The 23,642-nt window shown below is 51.4% G+C and overlaps 6 protein-coding genes across 6 annotated transcripts; 4 read left to right on the top strand and 2 right to left on the bottom strand.

Annotated features, from left to right (window-relative positions):
* Window positions 1-3,961: 3,961 nt before the first annotated feature.
* On the top strand, window positions 3,962-6,058 carry BJX68DRAFT_147130 (camp independent regulatory protein). Its single transcript, XM_071036600.1, has 2 exons — window positions 3,962-4,115; window positions 4,193-6,058. The coding sequence occupies exon 2, from the start codon at window positions 4,454-4,456 to the stop codon at window positions 5,855-5,857; it is 1,404 nt and encodes a 467-aa protein (XP_070896229.1). The 5' UTR covers window positions 3,962-4,115; window positions 4,193-4,453; the 3' UTR covers window positions 5,858-6,058.
* Window positions 6,059-7,662: 1,604 nt separating this feature from the next.
* On the bottom strand, window positions 7,663-9,895 carry BJX68DRAFT_242764 (uncharacterized protein). Its single transcript, XM_071041039.1, has 2 exons — window positions 8,254-9,895; window positions 7,663-8,178 (listed from the first exon to the last, which is right to left on the bottom strand). Exons 1-2 carry the CDS (start codon window positions 9,277-9,279, stop codon window positions 7,819-7,821), a joined length of 1,386 nt encoding a protein of 461 aa, XP_070896230.1. The 5' UTR covers window positions 9,280-9,895; the 3' UTR covers window positions 7,663-7,818.
* A 4-nt stretch (window positions 9,896-9,899) lies between these two features.
* Window positions 9,900-11,469, top strand: BJX68DRAFT_242765 (cardiolipin synthase). The gene is made up of 2 exons (XM_071041040.1): window positions 9,900-10,914; window positions 10,973-11,469. The coding sequence occupies exons 1-2, from the start codon at window positions 10,314-10,316 to the stop codon at window positions 11,239-11,241; spliced, it is 870 nt and encodes a 289-aa protein (XP_070896231.1). The 5' UTR covers window positions 9,900-10,313; the 3' UTR covers window positions 11,242-11,469.
* A 2,678-nt stretch (window positions 11,470-14,147) lies between these two features.
* atrF (ABC drug exporter AtrF) lies at window positions 14,148-19,025 on the top strand. Its single transcript, XM_071036601.1, has one exon. The coding sequence runs from the start codon at window positions 14,428-14,430 to the stop codon at window positions 18,988-18,990; it is 4,563 nt and encodes a 1,520-aa protein (XP_070896232.1). The 5' UTR covers window positions 14,148-14,427; the 3' UTR covers window positions 18,991-19,025.
* Window positions 19,026-19,249: 224 nt separating this feature from the next.
* BJX68DRAFT_242771 (uncharacterized protein) lies at window positions 19,250-22,072 on the bottom strand. Its single transcript, XM_071041041.1, has 8 exons — window positions 21,049-22,072; window positions 20,776-20,967; window positions 20,547-20,728; window positions 20,384-20,495; window positions 20,268-20,328; window positions 19,926-20,209; window positions 19,745-19,845; window positions 19,250-19,658 (listed from the first exon to the last, which is right to left on the bottom strand). The coding sequence occupies exons 1-8, from the start codon at window positions 21,799-21,801 to the stop codon at window positions 19,367-19,369; spliced, it is 1,977 nt and encodes a 658-aa protein (XP_070896233.1). The 5' UTR covers window positions 21,802-22,072; the 3' UTR covers window positions 19,250-19,366.
* Window positions 22,073-22,637: 565 nt separating this feature from the next.
* Window positions 22,638-23,621, top strand: BJX68DRAFT_269543 (uncharacterized protein; the record flags this gene model as incomplete). Its single annotated transcript, XM_071046376.1, has 2 exons — window positions 22,638-22,726; window positions 22,781-23,621. 2 exons carry the CDS (start codon window positions 22,638-22,640, stop codon window positions 23,619-23,621), a joined length of 930 nt encoding a protein of 309 aa, XP_070896234.1.
* Between the last annotated feature and the right edge of the window lie 21 nt (window positions 23,622-23,642).

Here is a 23,642-nt window from a genome sequence, read left to right on the forward strand (position 1 = left end):
GCATGCGATCTCCGAAAGCTTCCTCACCAAAGCCGTACTAAAGTTGGTCAACGGTCAAAGGGCGGATACCTACACCATGAACATTGGTGCTCTCTTGACGGAGTACTTCCTCACGAATAAGTGCTTGTTCGCTTGTCTCGAACCCATTGCTTCTTGCCTTCCCAAGTAGATGGGTCAACTTCCGAATAAGCGCCCAAGTAATAGTCCTGATGGATCATGGGACCCATCTTCCCCAGACAAAGGCGTTCTCTGTCCAACTGGATTAAGTTTTGACAAGCACGCGCCAACTGTGATCGTCTCCAGTCCAGCCGCTTTGTCGGGACGAGGTGATTTTTCCGCTTTCGGAATGTGGGTGCATGGGAGCTTTTGGGCCTTCGGATTTGCGTCCAAGTCTCTTGGAGAGCTCACTGTTGGGTTCCATTGTATCGCGAAGACTCTCGCATCAAGTCAGCATCAAATGAGGGCATTAAACCATCCCTAGATCGACTGGGGAACTCCCCGCAAGCTTCGATGGCAGCTAGGATAAGCTCAATAAATGGGCCCGACAAAGTTAGCGACGATTCGCAGCCCAGGTAACTCTAATCCCCAGATCCCTGGCTGCTGCGAATCTGCGATCGCCATTGTCGGAGTGGAACCGTTCAGTAGAACTTTAAACGATATCGAAAGATATATAAGTCTCTAAGACAGGTCAAGTCTGGAGGGAATTGTTGGAGTTCTCCAGGCTTCCAAAGCATCGTGTGCTCCGTAGGTACAAACTACTGATCGGCAAACCCTTCAACGTCCAACTCGTGTGTTCGACCTCAACAGCCGATTTCGCCCGATCAAATCCATACCTGGGCATATTATTCATCAACAGCTCAGTCTCGTTCAAAGATGGATAAGCGACGAAGATCCGGTGCCGACATCCCGCGAGGCGGCGAGAGGGAGGCGAAGATCATCTTGACCCAGAATGGAGGCTAGTTCTTGGGGCGCGCACAGTCCCCTTGGTCGGGCAGCTGGGCCAGTGGCCGGTGGTCGCAGCAGCGCGATCCCGTCGACTCGTCACAGAGGCCCAGTTGCAGTTGCAGCGTCATCCTGTGGCCAGTTTTCTGGAAGCTGACGAAGGCGATCTGAAAAGCCACACCCAATTCATGCGATCTTACACCCACTGTGCAGGTAAGAATTACTGTGCTCAACAAGTTGATGGCAGAGCTGGGCTTGGACCGCGTTTACCAGATTGGGCCGCCACGAAAATCATATCGGACGATACGCCGTTATGGGCTCCTATTTGACGTGGAGGATGCGAGGATGCGAAACGAGAATTCCTAGCTTCCTCCAGAGTCCAGGTGCCGCAAGTGACAATAAAATACTAGTATCGGAATCCACCTCCCAAATCCACCTCCGCCCGATCTGAACCCTTCACTGGCTCCAGCAATTTCCCATCACAAGACGTGACACTTGGATGGCGGTCATTACGAAGCCTGTGATCATGCGCGTTGGTCGGGATGTCTGGGAATCTTCTCCGGACGCGGTTGAGTGGACAGAAATCTGGCCACCAGCCTCAGCAATATTTTCTTTTGTGTGAAGCGGTGCAGGCAGGTACCGGATCCCTGCCTCCGACGATAACGTTGATGAGGCAATATTAAGAGGACCGGGGATAGGGCCATCGTCGCAGACTAATGCTAGCGTTGAGAGTCCTCCGCCCATAAGCGCGCTAAGAGAACTAGCGTGGCCCAGAAGACTCGATGACCAGTGCACATCATCTCCCTCCTCAACCCGTCAGGGACACTGCGATGATTGGCAGCTCTTGACCCACCTTAGACGCAACCCCTCAAATCCGCCAATCTTTCTGGGACCTGCTGGGCCTCGAGATGCTCAGGACTGACTGGGCTGGGAAGTCACTGAGAGATCGCGAAACAAATTCGCATGATTGAGCTGTCGAGCAAGGTAGGAGAAAACTTCCGCGCGTCAGGAAGAAGAGTCTGGGACCGAGCGAAGTTTATATAGCAAGCTTCGAGCGGCAACATTCGTATCTACTCCGTACTTAGTCGTCCATGTCAGATCTTCGAGCGAGATACAGGAGCTGCAAGTTCATCAGTAAGGAAGCTGCCCCCCCCTCCCGTCATCGTCTCTTCCCCCACCACCAGTCTGCCATAGCACCACTGCACCAGCGAGCACCAGCTCACCACTGGCAAAGCTCACCCACTCAGCCCCCCTCTTTCCAACCACAGTTCTGCTAGGCAGTTGACCAGCTCCACCGAGTCGCGTCCCTGGGCTGGTTCAAAGGCCGTCCATGGATAGCCCGGGGCCGATGACCGCTATGACAAGGTAGGTTATCGCTGGCAGCTGCAGCCTCCAATCTACAATCGACATGGAGATTTAGTACCTTCTCACGCAGCAAATCCCGAGGGTCTCGCAACTCGAATCTTCGTGCTCGAGGAAGGCTAAGGTTGCCCGGGCGGAGGACATACAATGTAGACGTTGGTGAGCTTCCAGTCAACGGCAGTACTCTGTGGGCACAAAATCCCAGTAGAATAACGGGGTACCTGCTTTTCTCCCCCGCCCGTCGTCTTCGCTTCTCGACTCCCCCAAGTCAAGCTCTACTAGGACCATTATTAGTCCAGATTCCAGCCCAGTGGTTTCGGCTTTTTTTTTCTTTTTTTCTATTTTCTTTTTGTTTGAATTTGTCTTGTCTTGCCTACTAAGTAATATTAGCATCTTGCTCTCATCACGTCGCCTCAACCGTCCCGTACATTCTTGTAGTCGAGCCACCTGCTTCTCTCTAGACAGGCGAGGCAAATCATGGTCGGAAAGGTGCTAGTGTGGTGAGGAGCAGCTCATTGCAGCTGGATCCGCGGGCATTTCTAGAGCGCGATCCACAGCTGTCGGTTCTCCTGCTCCTTGGGATCACTAGTTGCATCCACCATCTTCGAGCCTGGCTGGCCCCAGGCCAACTGCGACAATCCAACTCTGGGTCGCGCCCCGCCGCCCTCCCGGTCAGTCCTTCTCCTGGAGTCGACGAGAATGAGATTGAGCAATCCCCCGTCGTGCCTTGACTCCAAGATACTGCCATCTCAGATTCATGAAGGCCTACTTTCTGGTTAGCCCACACTATCGCTATTTCCAGCCTAGCCTGTCTCTCATCATCGTTATTATTCCTCTTATATTATTCGATTATTTTTTTGGGCTTTTTTTCGTGTTTCATTATTATTTTCCTTCTGATCATCTTTCCCAGCGTAAATAAAAGGGAATTATTATTATTATTATTTAAAAAAAAGAAAAGAAAAGAAATGCCACCAGGGCGGTTGACCTTACTTTGCTGAAGACATGCAAGTTTCGAGGCCAATCTTGATCGTCTCCCCTCATAAAGTATCTATTCCTCCTCGGCCTTACTCTCCTCTTGCCATCTCCCACCCCAGTCCGATCACCGACCATCCCTTCCATCGTCATGTTTTGTTAGCCATCTTTGACTTCTTACTTTGGTTTCGGCTGGTTTCTCTCTTCCCTCTTTTCTTTCTGGTTCCGTCTCTAGAGTCTCGGAGGCGTAGACTCCTAGTACAGCTATAAGATCCGAGTGAAACCGAACAGCAGCAGAAACAAGTAGCGTCATCTCGCCTCTCCTTGAAGATTTCCGAGCCAGTCCTTTATTAACAATTATTCAACGCCCTGAAATTAAGTTTTGTTGCAGGAGATTTTAACTTCTCTTGACAGCCTGAGGCCTGGGAATTCCCGCAGACAGGACGGCGAGTCTGCGATCACCTCCCGTGGAACCAAAGCCCAGCGACCCAGGGTGCAATTGGGGCCAGACGCCGTTGCTGCTCACTGCTCTCCAGATCCAGTCCAACCACTCTGCTCTGAAGCTGGGTCCGTGCTTGCTTGTCGATCCGGGACTCCCAAACTCTGGTAGCCGGAACTCTGAGTGTAGTCTGGAGGGGGAGTTTGTTTAAACACTGGCGCACATCCACCAACCTTTTTCCCACTATTATTTCTATGGTACGCTGCCTGAACCTGTGAGCTTCCTCGACCTGTCACTCTCGCAACCTTCTACCCGGAGGTTTATCCCCCCTCCTCCCCTCTCTCATCGCCTGCCCTGCCTGGCCCGTACCTCGATATTCTCCCCACCGCAAAACCTTTTGGTATTTACCTCCTCTTCCCTGCTCTTCGCTCTCCCGACCTCTCTCCACTCTCTGTCTCTCCTAACCGTATCAAAAAGGGAACCTGTCCAACATTCGCCGATCCATCCCGTCCGGCGAGGTCTCGCACCTGCAGCAGCTGCAATCACACTCGCTCCTGCCGTATTCTCACAGCTCCAGCGCCCCATCCTTCTCTTTTCCACTTGGTCTCGACGCCTGGAAACTCTGATCTTCTTGACCTTCTTAACTCAATCAATCTTGATCCATCGTCACTCTTTCCGCTAGGTTCAAGCCCACACACCCAAATTTAAGCCAAGAAACCGCAAAAGGAGCAAGAAGCAATGGTCACCGGCACATCGACGGTGTTGGAGCCGACCTTCACCGGGTATGTCGCGACAACGATGGACGCTCTAATCTTGTTCGAGGCGTGTTTGAGCGGAATCCTGCATCACGTCCCTCGTCGGCCGCACGATCGGGAGCGTAGCCATCTGGTTCGCAGCGGGAGCGTATTCATCTACGAGGAGAATTCGTCGGGGATCAAGCGATGGACAGACGGCGTAACATGGAGCCCCAGTCGCATTCTGGGCAATTTCCTGGTCTATCGCGAGTTGGAAAAGCCGTTCCCTCCTGGAGAGAAGAAGCGGGCGATGAAGAAAACGACCCGACGTACACCAGGCCCTCCGGGAAGACCTGGGGAACCGTATCCGCGACAGGATTCAACCAACGGTTATTCTCCATCGCCCACTGAACCGTACGGCGAGAGAGCGCACCAGGCGGATGTCCAGAGAGCCCTGGTCGGCTCGCTAGTCGATTCGTACGGCTTCAAAGAATCCGGCTTGGTCAAGAAAACGATGAGTGTGACGGTGGCTGGCGTGACGCATCACCTTGTCTCCTACTACAGCGTCGACGACGTAACTCGAGGAGCCCTCGCGCCGCCAACACGTTATGAAGGGTTCAGACAAATTCGGCCACGGGGTGAACTCGTGAACAAGCAAAACTTCCGAGCTCCAATAGACGAGCTTGACCCGCCTGGGCCTATTGATAATCCTAACGATCCCGCCAGTTATTCTTATCGCACGCAGATGTTGGCAACTGCGTCATATCCGCTCCAGGGCGCACAGGGCGGATACTTCATGCCAGAGACATATATCCCAGCGACACATCCTGCGCCTGCACTGTCGGGATACCCGGTTCAGAACCCGCACTCCTATCTTCCCACGCCTACGGCGGCGCCAGCCCAGATCCCGCATGTGCCAAAACAGGAGGAGTATTCCCAGTACAGACAACACTCGTACGGGACGGCTTTCGATACCATGAGTCAGGGATCTCTGTCTTCAGCGATTCAACCCAGCATTCCCGGGTCTCTTACGAGCTCTATCAGTGAGCGTGCGCGATCTCAATCTGACCAGAGTCAAGCCGCCTACCGCAATTCGTCCATCTCCTCGCGAAGTATGACAACGGATACCACCTCGCCAATCGATCCGTCAACCCCAGCGACATTTTCGCAGCGGAGCAGCTTCAGTTTGGCGGGTCACCTGGATTCATCGTCACACTCGCCTTTGGACCACCGCAACATGAGCTTCGATGCCACCGTCCCCCGGCGGGAGTCGAATCCGGTTGCGACAAATTACTATACGCGAAGCGAACAGCAGCCGCATCACCCATATTATATCAACTCTACGGCAGTCACGCATTCCGGTTACCCCGTCTCAACAGCATGGTCTACTGCTCCGGCTCAGCCGTAGATATAATTATACATCCTCATTTCTTAGTCTGCCAATTCCCCACTCGCGTTCGATCATTTTCATTCCCCTTTGATGCTTTTCCTCTACTATTGATTCCCGTGATTCCCCCTCTTGTCTTTTTTAAGGGCGGTAGTTTGGGCATAGACTGTGCATGTTATCTATCGATGATTACCCGGATGATGCACTGCTCTTAGAGAAGATGCTGGCGGTTTATTTGCTTTCTCTGTTCTCCCCACGATGATACGATTCGCACTACCAAAATTGTTACTTCAGCCATTTTACTTCCTCCTTTCAAATCTGCGTCCGTCATAGGCAGGGGTTATTGGGCATTTGGCTTTCATTCTGTGCCTCTTCATGCGTTTACGAGCAATGGGTTGGGTTGAACGGCACGGTTTAGGGCGGTTATCTGAAATTGTTTTTTTCCACCCTTGCATATCTATTTTTACTTCTACACTTTCTTCCTCTACTGCTCTCACAGCCTCGTGGCTTCAGAGGGATTGATTTTATGTTCGAGTCATCGCAGATTGCAAGACAGGTCATGGCTACTTGTGTACTAATGTTCTGGCGTCGTTTGATAATGAAGTGCATGGTCAACGAGAATGCGAGAATGGATAATGACTAAAAGTCTGTTCAGTCTGAGAAATAATAATACAGCTTGATCCACGCCTTTTCTTGTTCTTATTTTCTCGCATTCCAGACATTCGAGAAGAGCTCGAGTCGTGCAAATGCCCAAAATCGAGCTGATAAGCGACTATGCAAGGGGTTCTGAATAGCGTCTTTCCTCCTTGATATACGGCTTCAGCTGACTCTTGTAATGTACCAATGGATTCATGTTAGTAAACGAGCTTCAGCTTAGCCCTTGGGCAACTCGACTCCGCCCTGAGAATCCCCATCTCCATATCACCCACCCACCTGCAATGCAGTGCAGTACCGCTGCACAACCCACATCACAAACCCCATTCCACCACACTCATGGCTCATGGCTCATGGCTCACCATTCCTTACTCCACGTCTTCCACGTGAGAGGATCAAGGGAGGTGGAGATGAAACAGAAAGGAGAGAAGAGGGCAATCACCAGTTCACATGCGCCGCAGCATTTACGCATGGGCATGGGCATGCGCTTGCGCTTGCGCATCTACTGCGTGAATTCATTATCCATGCCTACATACCTACTACTACTACCAGTAGTACCATAGCCTTTCATATATCCCTATTTAGTTAAAGGTTGACCGGTGGCTGCAGACGTGCGGCAGTGCAACATGCCATTCCACCTCGCGTGGTCAACTGCCATGAGCCAGCATGTGTCAGTGCCATGCTGTGCCATAGTTATGTCGCAGCCTGCACTGGGGGCGTTAGTCCGTGTGTGTGTGTGTGTGCTCCACCGTCTGTTATGGGGCTCGTTTCATGGTGGCATGGCATGGGCTGGTTACGTACGCGGGACGCAAGGAGGGAGTTGCTGATAGCGTGGACTTGGGGTAAGCGAACGGGGAGAAGGGAGGCGGGGAGAGGTGAGTAGAGAAAGGGAGACGCGGCTTGGCTGGACTAGTTATGCTGGGCTGGCTTGGAGTACTCCGTGTGTTCGAAGGGTAGTTTTAGCTGGGTAGATCAAAGTTAGCTATACTTTGCATTGTATAAATCTACCTAGGTAGAGATATATGTGGTTACAGGTAGGTTAGGTTACGAGAGCGGGTGGAACCTAAGAGTTCTTTCTGTAGACTTTATGTTTCTCGACTGGCTGATATTGATGGTTGTGTATATGCTTATCGGGGAAGAAAAGGAAGATTAGGATTTGAATATAGCCTTTGCTCGAGGGCGGTTTTTTATATCTAATGGAGTATATCTGAGTTTATTCGGGGATGATTTGGGTTGATATCTACCTAGGTATCGCAAAAATAGAAAGGCGGCAGAAACACTGCAAAAAGGATATTAAGACGAATTGGGTAACAGTACCAGTGTCAGTGTCAGTACTGATCTAGGTGCTCCCTCCTTCTAGCACCACTGCCTCCTCCACTCCGATTGCTTCTGCCATTATGACTGCCAGTCCCAGTGGGCTCATACGAATGGGAATGTGCGCGTGCATGTACGGATGAGGATGAGGGCGGTGGTTCCTTTCGGACTCGGTCTCTCGGTTTTGCTCCTGGTTCCGCTTCTCGAGCCAGTGGGACCGTAACCTGTGGGCCTTCTTGATTCGGGTAGCCGTAGCCGAAGCCGGGGTATGGCATTGGATATGGAAATGGCTGCGGCTGCGGTTGTGGTTGTGGTTGTGGCGGGGGTATTGGTGGTGCTCCGTCGGTGTCATCTTGGAAGTTCTCGCCGGGGATCTATACAGTACTGATTAGCACTAAACGACCTCAGGTCCACAACATGTGCATCAGTCGTCGACATCAAAGGCTTACATTCAACAGCACCCTCCTCCCAGCCAAACTGACGAACTCATCAAATCCGCCGACGAGCGTGGCGAAATTGAAGCCCCTTCTAGACATAACAGGCTCGAACCTCTGTCCCACACTTGCTCGAAAGTCTATACCAGAACCATTGCACGCTTGTCCCATTCTTCTCCTCTGAACAGCTCGATACCTCTTCCACAACGCCAACCACCAAGCCGGATATGCCCCAAACCAACTCTGTAGTATGGGCTCAATCTCTAGATCCAAGACCACGCGGGTGCAGGGACTCGGTTTCGCAATCAACATGGCAAAGGTGAACTCACGAGGTAACCCAGAGCGCTGGAGGCTGTTTTCCTCAAGGGTCCAAACGATCTGAGCGGCTGGTCTGGTGTTTCCGTCGTCGTCATCGAGAGTACGCGCGGAGCCCTGGATACGCATCATCTCGAATCGCCGGAACTGGCCGTTGAGGCCTGTTGAAGGGCTTAGGGAGGCGATCAGTGGGAGTTGTGCGATGCCGAGCGTGCCAGAGAGGCTATAGCTCCACTGCATGGTTTCGGGGGAAATGGAGCCGTAAAGGAGGTGCGGGGCGTGCATTAGGAAGCGCGGGTGAAGAGGTCTGCATCTTGATCCAGATCTAGAGTTTCTCTTTAATCTGTCGTGGTGTGAGCTGTAGCGTAAGGGCGGGCTGTAAAGCGAGGCGCGGATAGTCGCTGCTTTGAATCGATGGTTCAGTGTATCCGGTGAATGGAAGACAAAGCTAATTGCTAGAAAGTCGACGTGGTCAAAGCCCATATCGGACACAGCGGAGGTTGAGTAGTAGCCATGTTGGAGGCGCTGGACATGCGCTGTGATGTATGCGTTGCCAGGGAGTCGACGCTCATAGATGCACGGCCTGTTGATGTTGAGTCGGGGGTCGGCGACGTTGGGATCCGCGCAGTCTCCCTCACTCGGCGGGTTCTTAGCGGATATTCTGGGCGGAAAGACTGGCGCCTCCGTAGAGGTCAATATCGGAGCTGTGAAATGGTTTAGCACCATGGCTATAGTTGGTCTTTGGTGCGCGAAAGCGGAGGTCCATAGGTGTAGTTATTAGGTGGAAATCGAAAAATTGTCAGGGATCTGACCTAGAAACAGTATGGTATTGTGTTAGATTTTCACTACTTATCGTCTGACTCTTCCTGGAGTGTTGTGTTCGAACTGTGGTGAATGCCATGTCAGGTGGGCGCTGGTATCAGATGAGGTTAGCAGCTGGAGGCTCTGGCGGGAGAGGTAGCAGGCGTCAGCAGCTAGGCGGCGGGCATGTGAGTCAGCTAAGGCTTCTGTCAGCTCTGGATCATTTTTGTTGTGTTTTAACATTGTTGTTGCACGTGGCATATGATGATGGAGATATATTTCCGGTGTGGGGATATTCCCGAGATCAGAAGGCGTTGCCTAACGGGGTTTATTCTGTCTCAGGGACCAAAGTATAACGAGAGACATAGATAACGTTTTGACTAGCATCTCGACCCTGAGAAATAAACAACAACCAAGCAAGCCATCGGTGAGCAACGTCATGATGTCGACTGGGAGATACGCATCACATGACAGAAGACCGGTATTCGGGATTAATGTTCATCCGCCGCCACAAGCCGAGTCTCGAGCAACCAGTCTTGTCCAGTCCGGGAGCGTTTTTGTATAGTTTCATTCCTGCATTGGTTTTCCAAAATTCGCTTTTCAGAACCTCCAGAACCTCAACACCGTCACTCTTTTCTTTATTCATTGTTATCTTCTGTTGCCCGTCTCCCAGGTTGTGGTAGTTATCAACATCGGCCCATTTTTTCCGCTGAGTGCCGCGTCCACGTGAGCAACGTGTTTGTCAACCTGCAAACAACAGCATTGTTACTGTAGAGCATTGGCCCAAGGTGCTCCTGCTACAGAAACGGTGGCCTATATGAGTCTGTTTGTTTGCTCATAACACCCCTCATATACCTGGTATGAACCAGGTTGAGGACCGAGCTTGATCAATACGACGAGCATCATCACGTCTTTGAAAGTGAGATTTAGCACTTTCTGTTTGCTTGGTGGAGGTCAGCATGGCAATGCGTCCGCTTTTTCCAATGGCGCTTCGTGCGTCGAGGGGGTGTATTCCGACACCTCAGCCATTGGGCCATGCCATCGCGACACGAGGTTGGCAGGTGCTGCATACCCAGGGATCAAGGCAAGTACTATGCCAATCGTCGATATCCACACTGGCCACCGGATGCCAGAAGAGGCCAGGAATCCAGGCCATAGATGCCCGGCGACTGGCGTCTAGATTCAGGCTGCAGCAACGAGGGTCTGCAAAGAAGTCGACCGACGAGGGCACGCCACAACGGTCAACACCAGAGAAAAAGAAGTCACCTATTCTCTCACGGATCCCAATCCCGACTCATGAGAACATATACACTGTACCCAACATTCTTACTTTTTCTCGACTGGTTGCTGCGCCTTTGGTAGGCTACTTTCTGGTGTACGACTATCATGCAACTGCGCTAGCTCTGTTTACCTATGCAGGCATAACAGACCTGGTCGACGGATATATCGCACGGCGATATAATCTGCAAACTGTTGTTGGGACAATCATCGATCCAATGGCCGATAAGCTCTTGATGACCATCAGCGTTGCCTGCCTAGCGGTTAATGGGTCAATACCTGGTAAGTTCGAGTGCTAAAATACAGAACGCCAACTGCGGATTGATGCTGACTCGACCAGTATGGCTTGCTGTGATTATCCTCGGTCGAGATGTTGGACTGTCCCTCTCTGCGATCTACTACCGCTGGATTTCGCTGCCACCGCCAAAGACCATGGCCCGGTACTGGGATTTTTCACTCCCCTCTGCAGAGGTCAGACCGACAGGGATCTCGAAGATCAACACAGCGCTGCAGCTTCTTCTTGTCGGAAGCGCGATGGCGCTTCCAGTGCTTCCTGAAACCATTCTCGATGCATGGAGTCTGAGAGAAGCGATGACTGCATTCCAGTAAGTCCTTTTCTTTATCATTTACCCCTCTTATGCTGTGTTCTTCAATTTTGGCGAGTGTATTGGGAAGCCCCGGTGGTATAGAAGATGTGTCTGGGTTGAAACAAGCACATACGACCACAGGGTGTGGAGAACAGGGCTTCCCGTCCGCTCAGCCGTACTTAAGCCACACGCCGGTAGGTTAGTAGTATGGTGGGTGACCACATGCGAATCCCTACTGTTGTATGTTTTTTTGCTCTTTTATTTCTCCCACCCTTTTTCTTTCTTCGAAAACTACCGGCATTATCGTCTTTTTCCTGGCTCCCCGACCATTCTGTCTATACTAACTAACCTCCACAGATATCTTGTCGCAGCAACAACAATCTGGTCTGGCCTAAGCTACATCTTCTCAAAAGACGCAGTCAAAATCCTCTCCAAAGAAGAAGTCCAAAGACGCATTGCTAGAGCTGGAGGGAAAAAGAACCCCTGATTTTGATATTCGACAAGTTTCGATGTACATTATATTTATAGTAGTCTACGTAGTGTTGATCCACATGTATAGAATTGAGCGATAGATATGGTCGTTTCCGCTTGTTTCTCTTGCCTTCCATTGAGTTTGACATGCCGAGGATAGTATACTCATGTACAAGTTCATAGAGCAACCTATCAGGAGTCTCGACCATGTGAAGTTCGATCGATTGCGAAGATCGGAAATAATGCGCGCGTCGGCATCGACATACATAGACACCATACCCTGCCTCGAGTCTATGGGAGGAGCCAGCTACTTCATGGTCAAAATACCTCACTGAACGTATTTTGCAAGAGCTCGAGTGTTACGAGTCATTGACCAAGCTGCGAGACGAAAACGAAGAGGAATATCTAACTTACCCCTCATCATCTTGATAAGTTGATAACGCCGGAAAAGGTCCTGGCGCGATCAAAATATGCGGTCAGACGCCTGATCGTCGCAAGACTACCTGGGCCGATTACTGACTGGGTCTTAGGTCCAACAAACCGTTTGGTCAAGGATACTCTACAATAATGGATCCATGGACCATTGTCCAGAGTTTCCCCAATCGATCTACATGGCAAATGATAAGAAAGCGTGGCGTAGCGGTAAGCTTACCGCTCCAGGCTTCCGATGTCCGTGAGGGTATTGGAGAGCAAACCGCATAAGATCGAACCAATCGTGCTAACAGGCGGTTAGTCGAACACGCTGGAGATATGTCTTGTCATAAGTAGGCAACTGAGACGAGCATACGACTCCGAGCCGACGCACGTTCACCGACAGGAGTCGGTTTATTCGATCGAGCGAACCACAGGGTATACATCTCCGGGCCAGATTGCGAGCAGAGCAGGAAAATTCATATCCAACCAGAGACCAGAGACTATGGATGGCACTGTTGACATTGCAAGGAATTATTGATTATAAACCAAGCTTCCAACCCTGTATTCCGACAGATTACTCAATCAGAGTAGTAGCAGTGAGTAAGCGCCATCGCACGACCCCAGAAATCTGACCGCTTAGCACTGGCACTGCTGACCAGTTACTAGGGTTATCCTGGGATGTTTGAGTCAGTTGGCACGGTATCACCTGCTCCAGGGTGCATGTGATGAATAATGTTGTCGCAAAATCGCAATCCATGACGCAGGCTGTTGGTGCCACGGCGACAGGCAGGTGGCAGAGAGCACATAAACGTGCAGATTAACTTCACCAAGTCCGAGCAGAAGCCACGGTCCACGAGTCAAGCTCGTCGGTTCGGAGTTAAGGGCTATGTATCTACAGTATCACAGTTTGTTGTAATTGCGGAGGCTCAAGGCTGAAACGAAGCCGAGATGCCGCCCGACTCCAGTGGAGTTTGGAAGCACAAGGAAAACAGAATCTGAAGCTGACGCAAGGCCCACCACCGGTTAGCATGTCGGCTACCCAGGTAGGTCTGGTGTGGTCATTGATGAATCACGATAATTGATCAGTAAAATCTGCCCGTGGCAATTAGAGCGGATTTCCGAGTGCGCTCAGGAGTTGGAACTTGAATTTTGGTGAAGAGTCGTCTGAGCGGAAGGCCCCATGAAAGGAGTTAACGTGGGCATAAGGGGCTCGGCGTAAGCAAAGTTTGCAGGTTTTGCAGGGTCTGCTTATGAAAACATGAAAACGAAGGCATGATTCATGAAATTGAGGACAATGATGGAGCCCGAGGGTCCAGCGATCGTCTAAACTTCGGAGACTTTTGGGTTTCTGGCCGGATGGATTATTCACCAGTTTCTGATAAGTACCACAGGTCGGACACACCAGTTGTGTTTCTGCTTACGTGCTTCGGCCACATTGTATGATCCTGATAATTGCACATTCTCCTCTGTAGTAATCTTGAGGAAGCATGAATCTATATTCGAGAGAAGTGACAGCCTTACGGATATACTTGGGAGGGTGTCAGTGTAAGCTCGGTTAGTCAGCTGTGCCGGAAATAAACGCCGGAGCTTATCTCCGACTGGAACCAATGAAAAGACGTTCAGTCTGGCTGCGTTCAGAAATTTCTCTTCAACCTTGACTCGTGTTCCATGGCGGCCGCTCGGTTCGCCTTCTAGACCCACGATCTTCCATGTCTGGTTGATTTCGAAATGGCCAATGACAGTTGCATCGTCATCCTGACTCATGGGGCTTGCCGAGACAGTTTCTGGACGCTCCACTGTTTCGTTGCCCAGACCATGGAATTCAATTTCCTCAACCCGCAGCTCGTGCTGCTCATCGAAGAATCGAAGGCGTCTCCCTGCTTCTGCGGATTTCGAGCCACCACTCTTTCGGCTAGGGTTCTGTGAGATCTACCCGATCCTCAGAGCCTTCGCTCTTACTGCCTTACTCTGTATTTCCTTCGGCCACATACTGACAAATCTGGGCGGTGCTGACCCAGTTGCCCACCGGAGTTAGTAATACTGGTAACCCCCTTTGCGTTTATAACCATGATGCAATTCCACCCTCTTAGATCTCTGCCATCTCTCTCTTTTATCTTCTTTTTGTTGTCTTAAGCTTATCGTCCTGTGCGTGGACGCTTGCTGGACCATCTCCACTCTCAACCTCTCTTTTCAATCGCGTTTTGTTGTAAATATCAAGCGCCACGCACTATACATAATAATCACGCCGCTTTTGCATACCTCCTATTCTCCCCCTCTAATACACAGCTATCGAACTTAACTCCACCCCCAAAGCCAGGTCATTATGGCCGACAAGGCTTACACCGAGGGCTTGACCCAAGTCTCAACCGTCGCAGGGGAAGTCCCCTCAGACACCACGATGGTCTCCGGTTCGAGCAGCGACAGTGACACCTCAACGGAGGGCCAATGGGGAGAGCGGGGCACAGAGCCTGTCTCTCGCCGCGGGGCCATGGAGGACTACGAAGAGATGCGCAGGGAATTGACCAGACTGAGTCTGCAGCGAACGAAATCAACCACCAAGGATGCCCACCGGATGCGATCCCGGGCGAGCCAGCCCCACGACCCCGAAATGGCAGAGGAGGATCTCGAAAAGGAGGAAGACGAGTTTGGCAGCTTCGATCTTACTGACTTTCTAATGGGTGGCCATCTTGAGCGCCGGACGACTGCAGGGGATCCTGCGAAGAAGGTCGGGGTTGTTTTCAAGCACCTCACCGTCAAGGGTGTACAGACCGGTGCCTCATTCGTTCGGTCTCTTCCTGATGCCGTTATGGGAACTTTTGGACCAGATCTGTACAATATCGTCTGCCGATTCGTCCCTCAGCTGCGGTTCGGTAAGCAGCCTCCCGTGCGGGACCTGATTCACGACTTTACCGGTTCCGTTCGCGAGGGTGAGATGATGCTTGTCCTGGGCCGCCCTGGAGCTGGTTGCTCAACCTTTCTCAAGGCGATTGCCAACGACCGCGGTGCGTTCGCCGCCGTCGAAGGCGAGGTCAGCTACGGTGGGCTGTCTGCCGCTGAGCAGGATAAGCACTTCCGTGGCGAGGTCAACTACAACCAGGAAGATGACCAGCATTTTCCTAACCTTACTGTTTGGCAGACTCTCAAGTTCTCTCTTATCAACAAGACCAAGAAGCACGACAAGGAGAGCATTCCGGTTATCATCGATGCACTGCTGAAGATGTTTGGTATTTCGCACACGAAGAACACAGTTGTTGGTAACGAATTTGTTCGTGGAGTCTCTGGTGGTGAGAGGAAGCGTGTCAGTATCGCGGAGACTCTTGCTACCAAGTCTTCCGTTGTCTGCTGGGACAACAGTACGCGTGGTTTGGACGCTTCGACTGCTCTGGATTACGCCAAGTCCCTCCGCATCATGACCGATGTCAGCAAGCGCACGACTCTGGTCACCCTGTATCAAGCAGGAGAGAGCATTTACGAGCTCATGGACAAGGTGATGGTTATTGACTCTGGCCGCATGCTGTTCCAGGGCCCTGCCCATCTCGCTCGGCAGTACTTTATCAATCTTGGTTTCTACTGCCCCGAGCAGTCCACTACCGCCGATTTCCTGACCTCGCTGTGCGACCCCAACGCCCGTCAATTCCAGCCTGGCCGTGAAGCGTCTACGCCAAAGACTCCCGAGGAGCTCGAGGCAGCGTTTAGACAGAGTGACTTTTACAAGCGCATCGGGCAGGAGGTCCAGAACTATGAGAAGCGCCTCCACGACACCAACTGCGAGGACACTGAGCGCTTCCAGAAGACTGTTCGCCAGGGCAAGAGTAAGACCGTCTCAAAAAAGTCTCCCTACACCGTTTCCTTTGCTCGTCAGGTTGCAGCTTGCGTCCGTCGTGAATTTTGGCTGTTATGGGGCGACAAGACCTCCCTCTACACCAAATATTTTATTATCGTTTCCAACGCCCTGATCGTCGCATCCCTGTTCTATGGTGAATCGATGAACACTTCCGGGGCTTTCCCCCGTGGCGGTGCCCTTTTCTTCTCAATCCTGTTCCTTGGCTGGCTGCAGTTGACCGAGTTGATGCCGGCTGTTTCGGGACGAGCTATTGTTGCGCGACACAAGGACTACGCCTTCTACCGCCCATCTGCTGTTGCCATTGCCCGTGTGGTGGTTGACTTCCCGGCCATCTTTTGCATGACCGTGCCGTTTACCATCATTTTGTACTTCCTTGCTGGTCTTGACGTTACAGCGTCCAAGTTCTGGATCTACTTCCTATTCGTCTACACCACTACGTTCTGTATCACCTCGATGTACCGCATGTTCGCCGCGCTGTCACCGTCCATCGACGACGCCGTCCGATTCGCTGGTATCGCCTTGAACGTTCTGGTGCTGTTCGTTGGTTACGTTATTCCGAAGCAAGGCCTGATTGACGGTTCGATTTGGTTCGGCTGGCTGTTCTACGTCAACCCACTCTCTTACAGTTACGAGGCCGTCCTAACCAACGAGTTCTCCGACCGAGTCATGCAATGTGATCCCTCAATGTTGGTCCCGCAAGGTCCTGGTGTTGATCCTCAGTACCAAGGGTGTGCCCTCACTGGATCCCATCTCGGCTCGACAGACGTTTCTGGCGCCGATTACCTCGCCACTTCGTTCCAGTTCGTGCGCAGCCACCTCTGGCGGAACTTTGGTGTCGTCATTGCCTTTACTGTCCTGTACATTCTGGTTACCGTCATTGCTACCGAGACACTCTCCTTTGTTGGCGGTGGTGATGGCGCCCTGGTCTTCAAGAAATCCAAGCGGGCCAAGCAGATCAAGGCTGCGGCAGAGAAGCCCAAGGACGAGGAAACTGCTCAGACCGGAGATGGCTCCTTGACCCAGTCTGGCTCCGAGAACGCTCAGGCTGCCTTCAACCGCATCTCGTCCAGCGAGCGTGTCTTCACCTGGAACAACGTCGAATACACGGTGCCCTATGGAAATGGAACTCGGAAACTTCTCAACGGCGTCAGCGGTTACGCAAAGCCAGGACTCATGATCGCGCTTATGGGCGCCTCCGGTGCAGGTAAGACTACTTTGCTGAACACCCTCGCTCAGCGCCAGACGACTGGTGTGATCGGCGGAGACATGCTGGTGGATGGTCGTCCCCTTGGAACCGATTTCCAGCGAGGTACTGGTTTCTGCGAACAGATGGACCTGCACGACAACACTGCTACCATTCGCGAGGCTCTTGAGTTCTCTGCCCTGCTCCGTCAGGACCGCAACGTTCCTCGTTCAGAGAAGATTGCCTACGTCAACCAGATTATCGATCTCTTGGAACTCGAGGAGATCCAGGATGCCATTATTGGATCGCTCAACGTCGAGCAGAAGAAGCGTGTCACCATCGGTGTAGAACTCGCCGCAAAGCCCAGTCTGCTGCTCTTCCTTGACGAACCTACTTCCGGTCTTGACAGTCAGGCTGCGTTCTCAATCGTGCGCTTCCTGAAGAAGCTTTCGCAAGCCGGCCAGGCCATTGTCTGCACGATTCATCAGCCCTCCTCCATGCTCATCCAGCAGTTCGACATGATCCTAGCCTTGAACCCCGGTGGTAACACCTTCTACTTTGGCTCCGTCGGCCCCGACGGTCGCGACGTGATCAAGTACTTTGCCGACCGCGGCGCCGTCTGCCCTCCAGCCAAGAACGTCGCCGAGTTCATCCTCGAAACCGCCGCCAAACCCATCAAACGCGAAGGCAAGACCATTGACTGGAACGAAGAATGGCGCATCTCTTCCCAACGCCAGGAAATCCAGGACGAAATCGAGCGCATCCACAACACCCGCCGCGACGCCACAGCCTCTGAAGACCAAGGACCCCAGTATGAGTTTGCGGCGTCGACCTTTACCCAAAGCTACCTCCTCACCAAGCGCGTCTTCACCCAGTACTGGCGCGACCCGTCCTACTACTACGGCAAACTCTTCACCTCCGTCATCATTGGTATCTTCAACGGCTTCACCTTCTGGCAACTCGATAACTCCATCGCCTCCATGCAAAACCGCATGTTCTCCCTCTTCCTGGTCATTCTCCTTCCTCCTATCTTCCTCAACTCCATTCTCCCCAAATTCTACATGAACCGCGCCCTTTGGGAAGCCCGCGAATACCCATCTCGCATCTACGGCTGGGTTGCCTTCTGCACGGCTAACGTCCTCGGCGAAATTCCCATGGCCATCGTCTCCTCAGTCGTCTACTTCCTCCTCTGGTACTTCGCTGTTGGATTCCCCACGGACTCTAGCGCCTCAGGCTACGTCTTCCTCATGACAATGCTCTTCTTCCTCTTCCAGGCTTCATGGGGACAATGGATCTGCGCCTTCGCCCCCTCATTCACCGTCATCTCGAACATCCTCCCCTTCTTCTTCGTCGTCACAGGTCTCTTCAACGGTGTCGTCCGCCCCTACGACGACTACCCCGTCTTCTGGAAATACTGGATGTACTACGTCAACCCCGTGACCTGGTGGATCCGCGGTACTATCTCCGCCGTGTTCCCCTCGGTCGAGATCTCCTGCGCTTCTACGGAGAGCACACACTTCAACCCGCCCCCCGGATCGACCTGCGCCGACTACGCGTCCAACTTTGTTAGCAATGTCGCCGGCGTTGGAAGACTCGTTAACCCCGATGCTACTTCGGATTGCCAGTATTGTCCGTATGCTGATGGCACGGAGTACATGCATACCCTGAACGTCAAGGATAACGACAAGTGGAGGTCTTTCGGGATTTACCTGGCCTTTGTCATTGTCAACTGGCTGCTTGTTTACTTCTTTATCTACACGGTGCGAGTCAAGAGGTGGTCGTTTGGTATGGGATATCTCTTCTCGGGTTTGGGGGCTGTTGGGTCTTCTGTTAAGAAGGTCTTTTCGAAGAAGAACTAAATGTTTCTTCGGAGACCTCGAAACAAGAAAAAAGGAGGAAGAGAGCAATATAAAAGCGTGTGAGAGGAGGTTTATTTGATTTTCAAACATTTACATACTGAGCGTTTCTGAGCTTTTCTCTGTTTCAATCGGTGTTGTATAGATGGATATATGGGTTGTTTTTTGGTCCAATTCGGACATTTGCATGGATATTTTGATATCCCAAACTCTTCATAATGGTTACTTAGCATTAATAAGAAATTTTCATAGTATAATCCATGTTCATGAGTCTTCCACCTTAAGCTTCCAAAAGTAGAAGATACGAATGCCGTTGGCATTAACTCAAGCGTGCCATACTGTCCTAGCGCACAGTACATATACCAGGTATCCCTATCCATCAGTCCATCTCCATGAAATACCACGGCTTCCTGGTTCTATCAAATCGCGGGCCCGGAACTCGCATCGGGACGGGCACAGTCCCTGCGAAGATATCCAGGAGGCGCGTGTTTTCTTCCACTCCGCTTCCTTTAACTTGTTTGCTCGAGGATCCCTCCGCGGAGGTGTTCGTGATTCGTTCCGCGTTTGTTGTTGTTGGCTTTTGTTTGATGACCGGTACGATGACGCCACATTCCCAGTTTCGGCAGTTGAGCTTCGGCTGTTTTGTGCTGCGGTCTTGGATAAGGCGGCCCCTGTTGGAGATTGTAATTTAGCACTTGCTCTCGATCTGCTAAAGAGGGGGGAAAGGAAAGAAAATAGGGTAACGTAGGGGATGTACCATGCACTCTCAGAGAAATTTGCGCTTCCGACGTACACCCACCCTGGGCACTCTGTCGTCTCTGAAAGAGGGATCGGCTTATCTGGTTGGACGTAGGCGATCTAATCCCGTGGTTGTTTTAGCACCCGATTGACTCCAATTTTAAATCGATTACAATCTTGAATCGGTGACGGAAACGTACCTTATTATGCATCACCATCCCATCCCTCACACTCCGGCAATCCCTTAGCGCTTGAACAGGGAATTTCCCATTTTCAAACCACTTTGACTGGAAACAGATTGTGCCTGCAGAGTTGGGTCCGCCTTTCGAACGCAGCACCGTCTCCTGCGATGGGAAATATATGCGCATTCTGTCTTTCCATTCGTCGGCTGTGGTTGCGGTGATAAGGCGGCGCGGATCGGTGGGATCTTTTGCGGGAAGAGATTTAGATGTTCGTAGGGTTAGTTCGGTTAGACCAGAGTCTCCTGTTATTATTCGTGAGATAGGAGTCTGCTGGGAGAATAGAGATGGAGAGGAGCGGACCTTGTGCGGCGAGATAGATGCATCTCATGAAATCGGGGACTATGGAGCCGAGGGAGGATGTCTGGTTTCTGATCAATGTGTGCCTATATTTGCGGAGAATGGAAGAGAATACGTACCACGTAGTCAAGGCTGATAGGTGTGTTTGTTTTCAAGCCTAGAGCTTCCAACGAGCGACCTAGCCCACAGTACCCTGTCTGTTTCCATGAAGATCCCAAGTGAGAGCCACCGCTGACATAGAGTGTTAGTGATTGATCCGCAAAGATGGGTAGTGAGACATGCATGGTATGAACAAATGCAAACTGTGCGGTCTTGCTGAAATCAAAGTCCTTCAGCTTCGCAATAATGTTGTCATGCAACGTACTGGCCTTGAGAAAATACATAAGATCAATATAGAAGTTTGTTTTTGAGTCGTTCGTTGGTACTGTCGAGTCCCTCCTGGGAAGATCAATGAGAAATACGCTCTGAGGCCGTTAGTCTGGCTATAAGTAGATTAAGAAGAGAGGCGTACATTCTCCATGATGCCGCCTGTCTCTCCCCAGTCAAAGGGCACGAGATTCGCGGTTGGAACCGCGATCCGGAGGTACCCTGGATGGAAAAGAAGCATAAGTTTGGAGTGCATGCAGTTGACTTGACCGTCCATTGGTGGGAAGCATAAACGTAAGTTTTTCATCGATGCTGTTTCGGACTCATATTGCCGTTTCTTGTTTCATCAGCAAAGGCGAGTCCCTGGTGCGACAATTGTCGGTGGCAGTGAGCATCGCAGAAAGATCTCGAGACTTACAGTGGCATCATCCTTTGCCTGCATGACCATTATGAACCGTGTATTCCGCAGGTCAACCTTGGAGAAAAGCCATTCCATGTCCCACATGAACGAGCTCAAGACAGCTAACTCGAGATTCGACTTTTGGAGGACTTCTTCAATCTTGATATCTTCAGGCGTCCTGCGATAGCCAAAAGCAAACGTCTTCTTGACAGTACCCTCTGGAAACTGAATCGCCGGCGCAGATGATGGTCCTGAAGCTTGTGTATGCTGTACCGGAGCCTCAATTCGTGGATGCTTCACATTACGCTGATCAGGACCGGGACCATCCTCGGCCTTTCTCTTCGCGAGGCGCGCAAGACGCTCCTCTTCCATCTTCTTCCGATCCAGACCCAGGAACGATTCCGCGTTATTCTTTGGCAAAACTTCATCCTTTACCCGGGTCTGTTCCTTGACGGGGGGGGTAGTAGCTGTCTCAACCAGGGGGTCATCTTGGCCACCAGCCGCCTGTAGAGACAGTGCGATCGCCCTCTCCAAGTCCTCGTCCTCGTCTTCCGCGTCGTCAAGCACACTGACTTCGCGACTGGTTTCAGAGCCGATGACGGACTTGGATTTGGGGAAGGTGGGCATCACATCGTCAGCATCCGAGTCTCCTGTTAAATCCACGACAGATTTCGCATTGTTGTTGGCTTGATTTCGGACCGGAGGTTGGACATCTTCTAGCGAAGCAGCAATGGCTGCTCTGAGAGCCTCATCCTCAGAGTCAGGTTCCATGGTGGTACCCGTGGATGCAGGAAAACCCAGGCCTATCAAAGCCTATGCGGGAGTGCAGAGTCTATTGAGTTTCTGCAAACGAACACATAAGATTTGGACGCCGTTGATTGTTGTGTTATGGTTGATGTACTGAGAGGACGGTTCGACGATCACGAAAGGTTCCACTCGACTAAAGCGAGTCCGACTGTTTCCACAGGGGCAAACAGTCTCACAGCTCCTCCAAGAATAATTATCTGATAGACTCGATGCAGGATAGGTTGAGTGAGATGTTGAAGGGTAGATGTCACAAAGCAGGTTGACGAGACGGCTGCTCCTCGGCCAAAGCACGTGACCTGACCGATTCAGGTTTCTAGACAGAGGAGCGAGAACGTATAAGGAGTCACTGGCGGGGTCAAACTGTATGTGACATTGAAAGCTAAAAACAAAGACTCTGGCCTCTTGCCTGAAATAGCCAGTGTACGTAAACTCCCTTGGCAGGCTGCAATATCGACGTCTTTAATCGCACTTCTACTGTACAGGTATAGACAGGAATGAGATTACTTTACATGGCATATACACTACTGCTAAAGCTCTTGTTAAGAGTCTCTAGGTTCATTAACTCGAGAAATATGTTTAATGCAGATATCTACTGCTTTTAGTATTAAAAAGGGTAAATCGTATATTAATTCCCAAGGCCAGATAAGTACATAAGTAATTACAAGCATGAGATATACCCTAATCAGCGCATTTATGGTGTTTATTTCCCCCCTTACCCCCAATCTCCAATCCCAAACTATCTTACTTACTATCTTGACTCGAATCCGTTCTCTTAGACATCAACTTGTGCTGAGCTCAACATGGCCGATAGTGTCAGCCCTGCCACCATGGAGGCTATAAGCAGCAAACTGATTCAGTGCTCGAAGCGCCTAGACCCAAGAAACCCAGGGTAAGCCAATCCCAGAAGACAGGCAGAATTTTACTGATTGATCGTGAACTGTAGTGTTGTAGTTCGTTTCTACAAACCCGTCTTTGACGAGTCGGGAAAACGCATCCTCAGATTCGAAGATCGCAGCCAGCAACAATGCTATCACGACAAGGTCGCTTCGGAAGGTCAGAAGATCACCCGGGGCCCTCTTAAGCGAGGAGGCAAGCGCCTGTGTTGCTACCTCTTTCGCCTTCCTCTTCACCTTCGATTTCAGATTTACGGAGAGTTGTTCGAGCACGACGAGACGGCAATTGAGATAGGAAGACTCCGACGCACTGGCATTGGAAACCTGGCCATTCTCAGAGTGTCGCATGATATCTATCATGAGGCTTCAATAGCCCTATATCATTCCCTCAGCTACCGCAAGGTGTTTGTCAGAACATATGGCGTCTTCACTGCAAACATCCTGACGCGTTTCCCCAAGCCCTTGCCTTGCTGTGGTCACAGGCAGCACAGCTGGATCAAACGCGCCTGCCGCATCCACAAGGCTGGATGGTATCGACCACTTGGGTCTGTTTTGTTCTTCCTTGGGGCGACAGATCTCAAGATTGCCTTGCAACGCCGTTGGTCGTTTGAAGAGTTCATCACTATCTTGACCAACAATGAACCGCTTCACATCTATAAACTGTCTATTGTCGTCACCGAGAACTGGAAGTTGAATGGCTTTGACGAGAGACAGCTGATCAAATGTCTATTCAGCGGAGCATTTGAATTCCTCGGCGTGTTGAACTTCAGAGGTTTTACAGCAGACGAACGGGACGTCATCGAAAAGTTGCTTCACGAGCGCAAACTCCCCAACGCCAGAATCGAAAGAGAGAAGAGGGGTGTAGGGGCCAGGACTCTGCGTCCTAGTTAGTGAGTTGATCGTACCCCTTCC

This window comes from Aspergillus pseudodeflectus, assembly GCF_044049435.1.
Source record: "Aspergillus pseudodeflectus strain CBS 756.74 chromosome Unknown BJX68scaffold_40, whole genome shotgun sequence".
NCBI lineage: Eukaryota > Fungi > Ascomycota > Eurotiomycetes > Eurotiales > Aspergillaceae > Aspergillus > Aspergillus pseudodeflectus.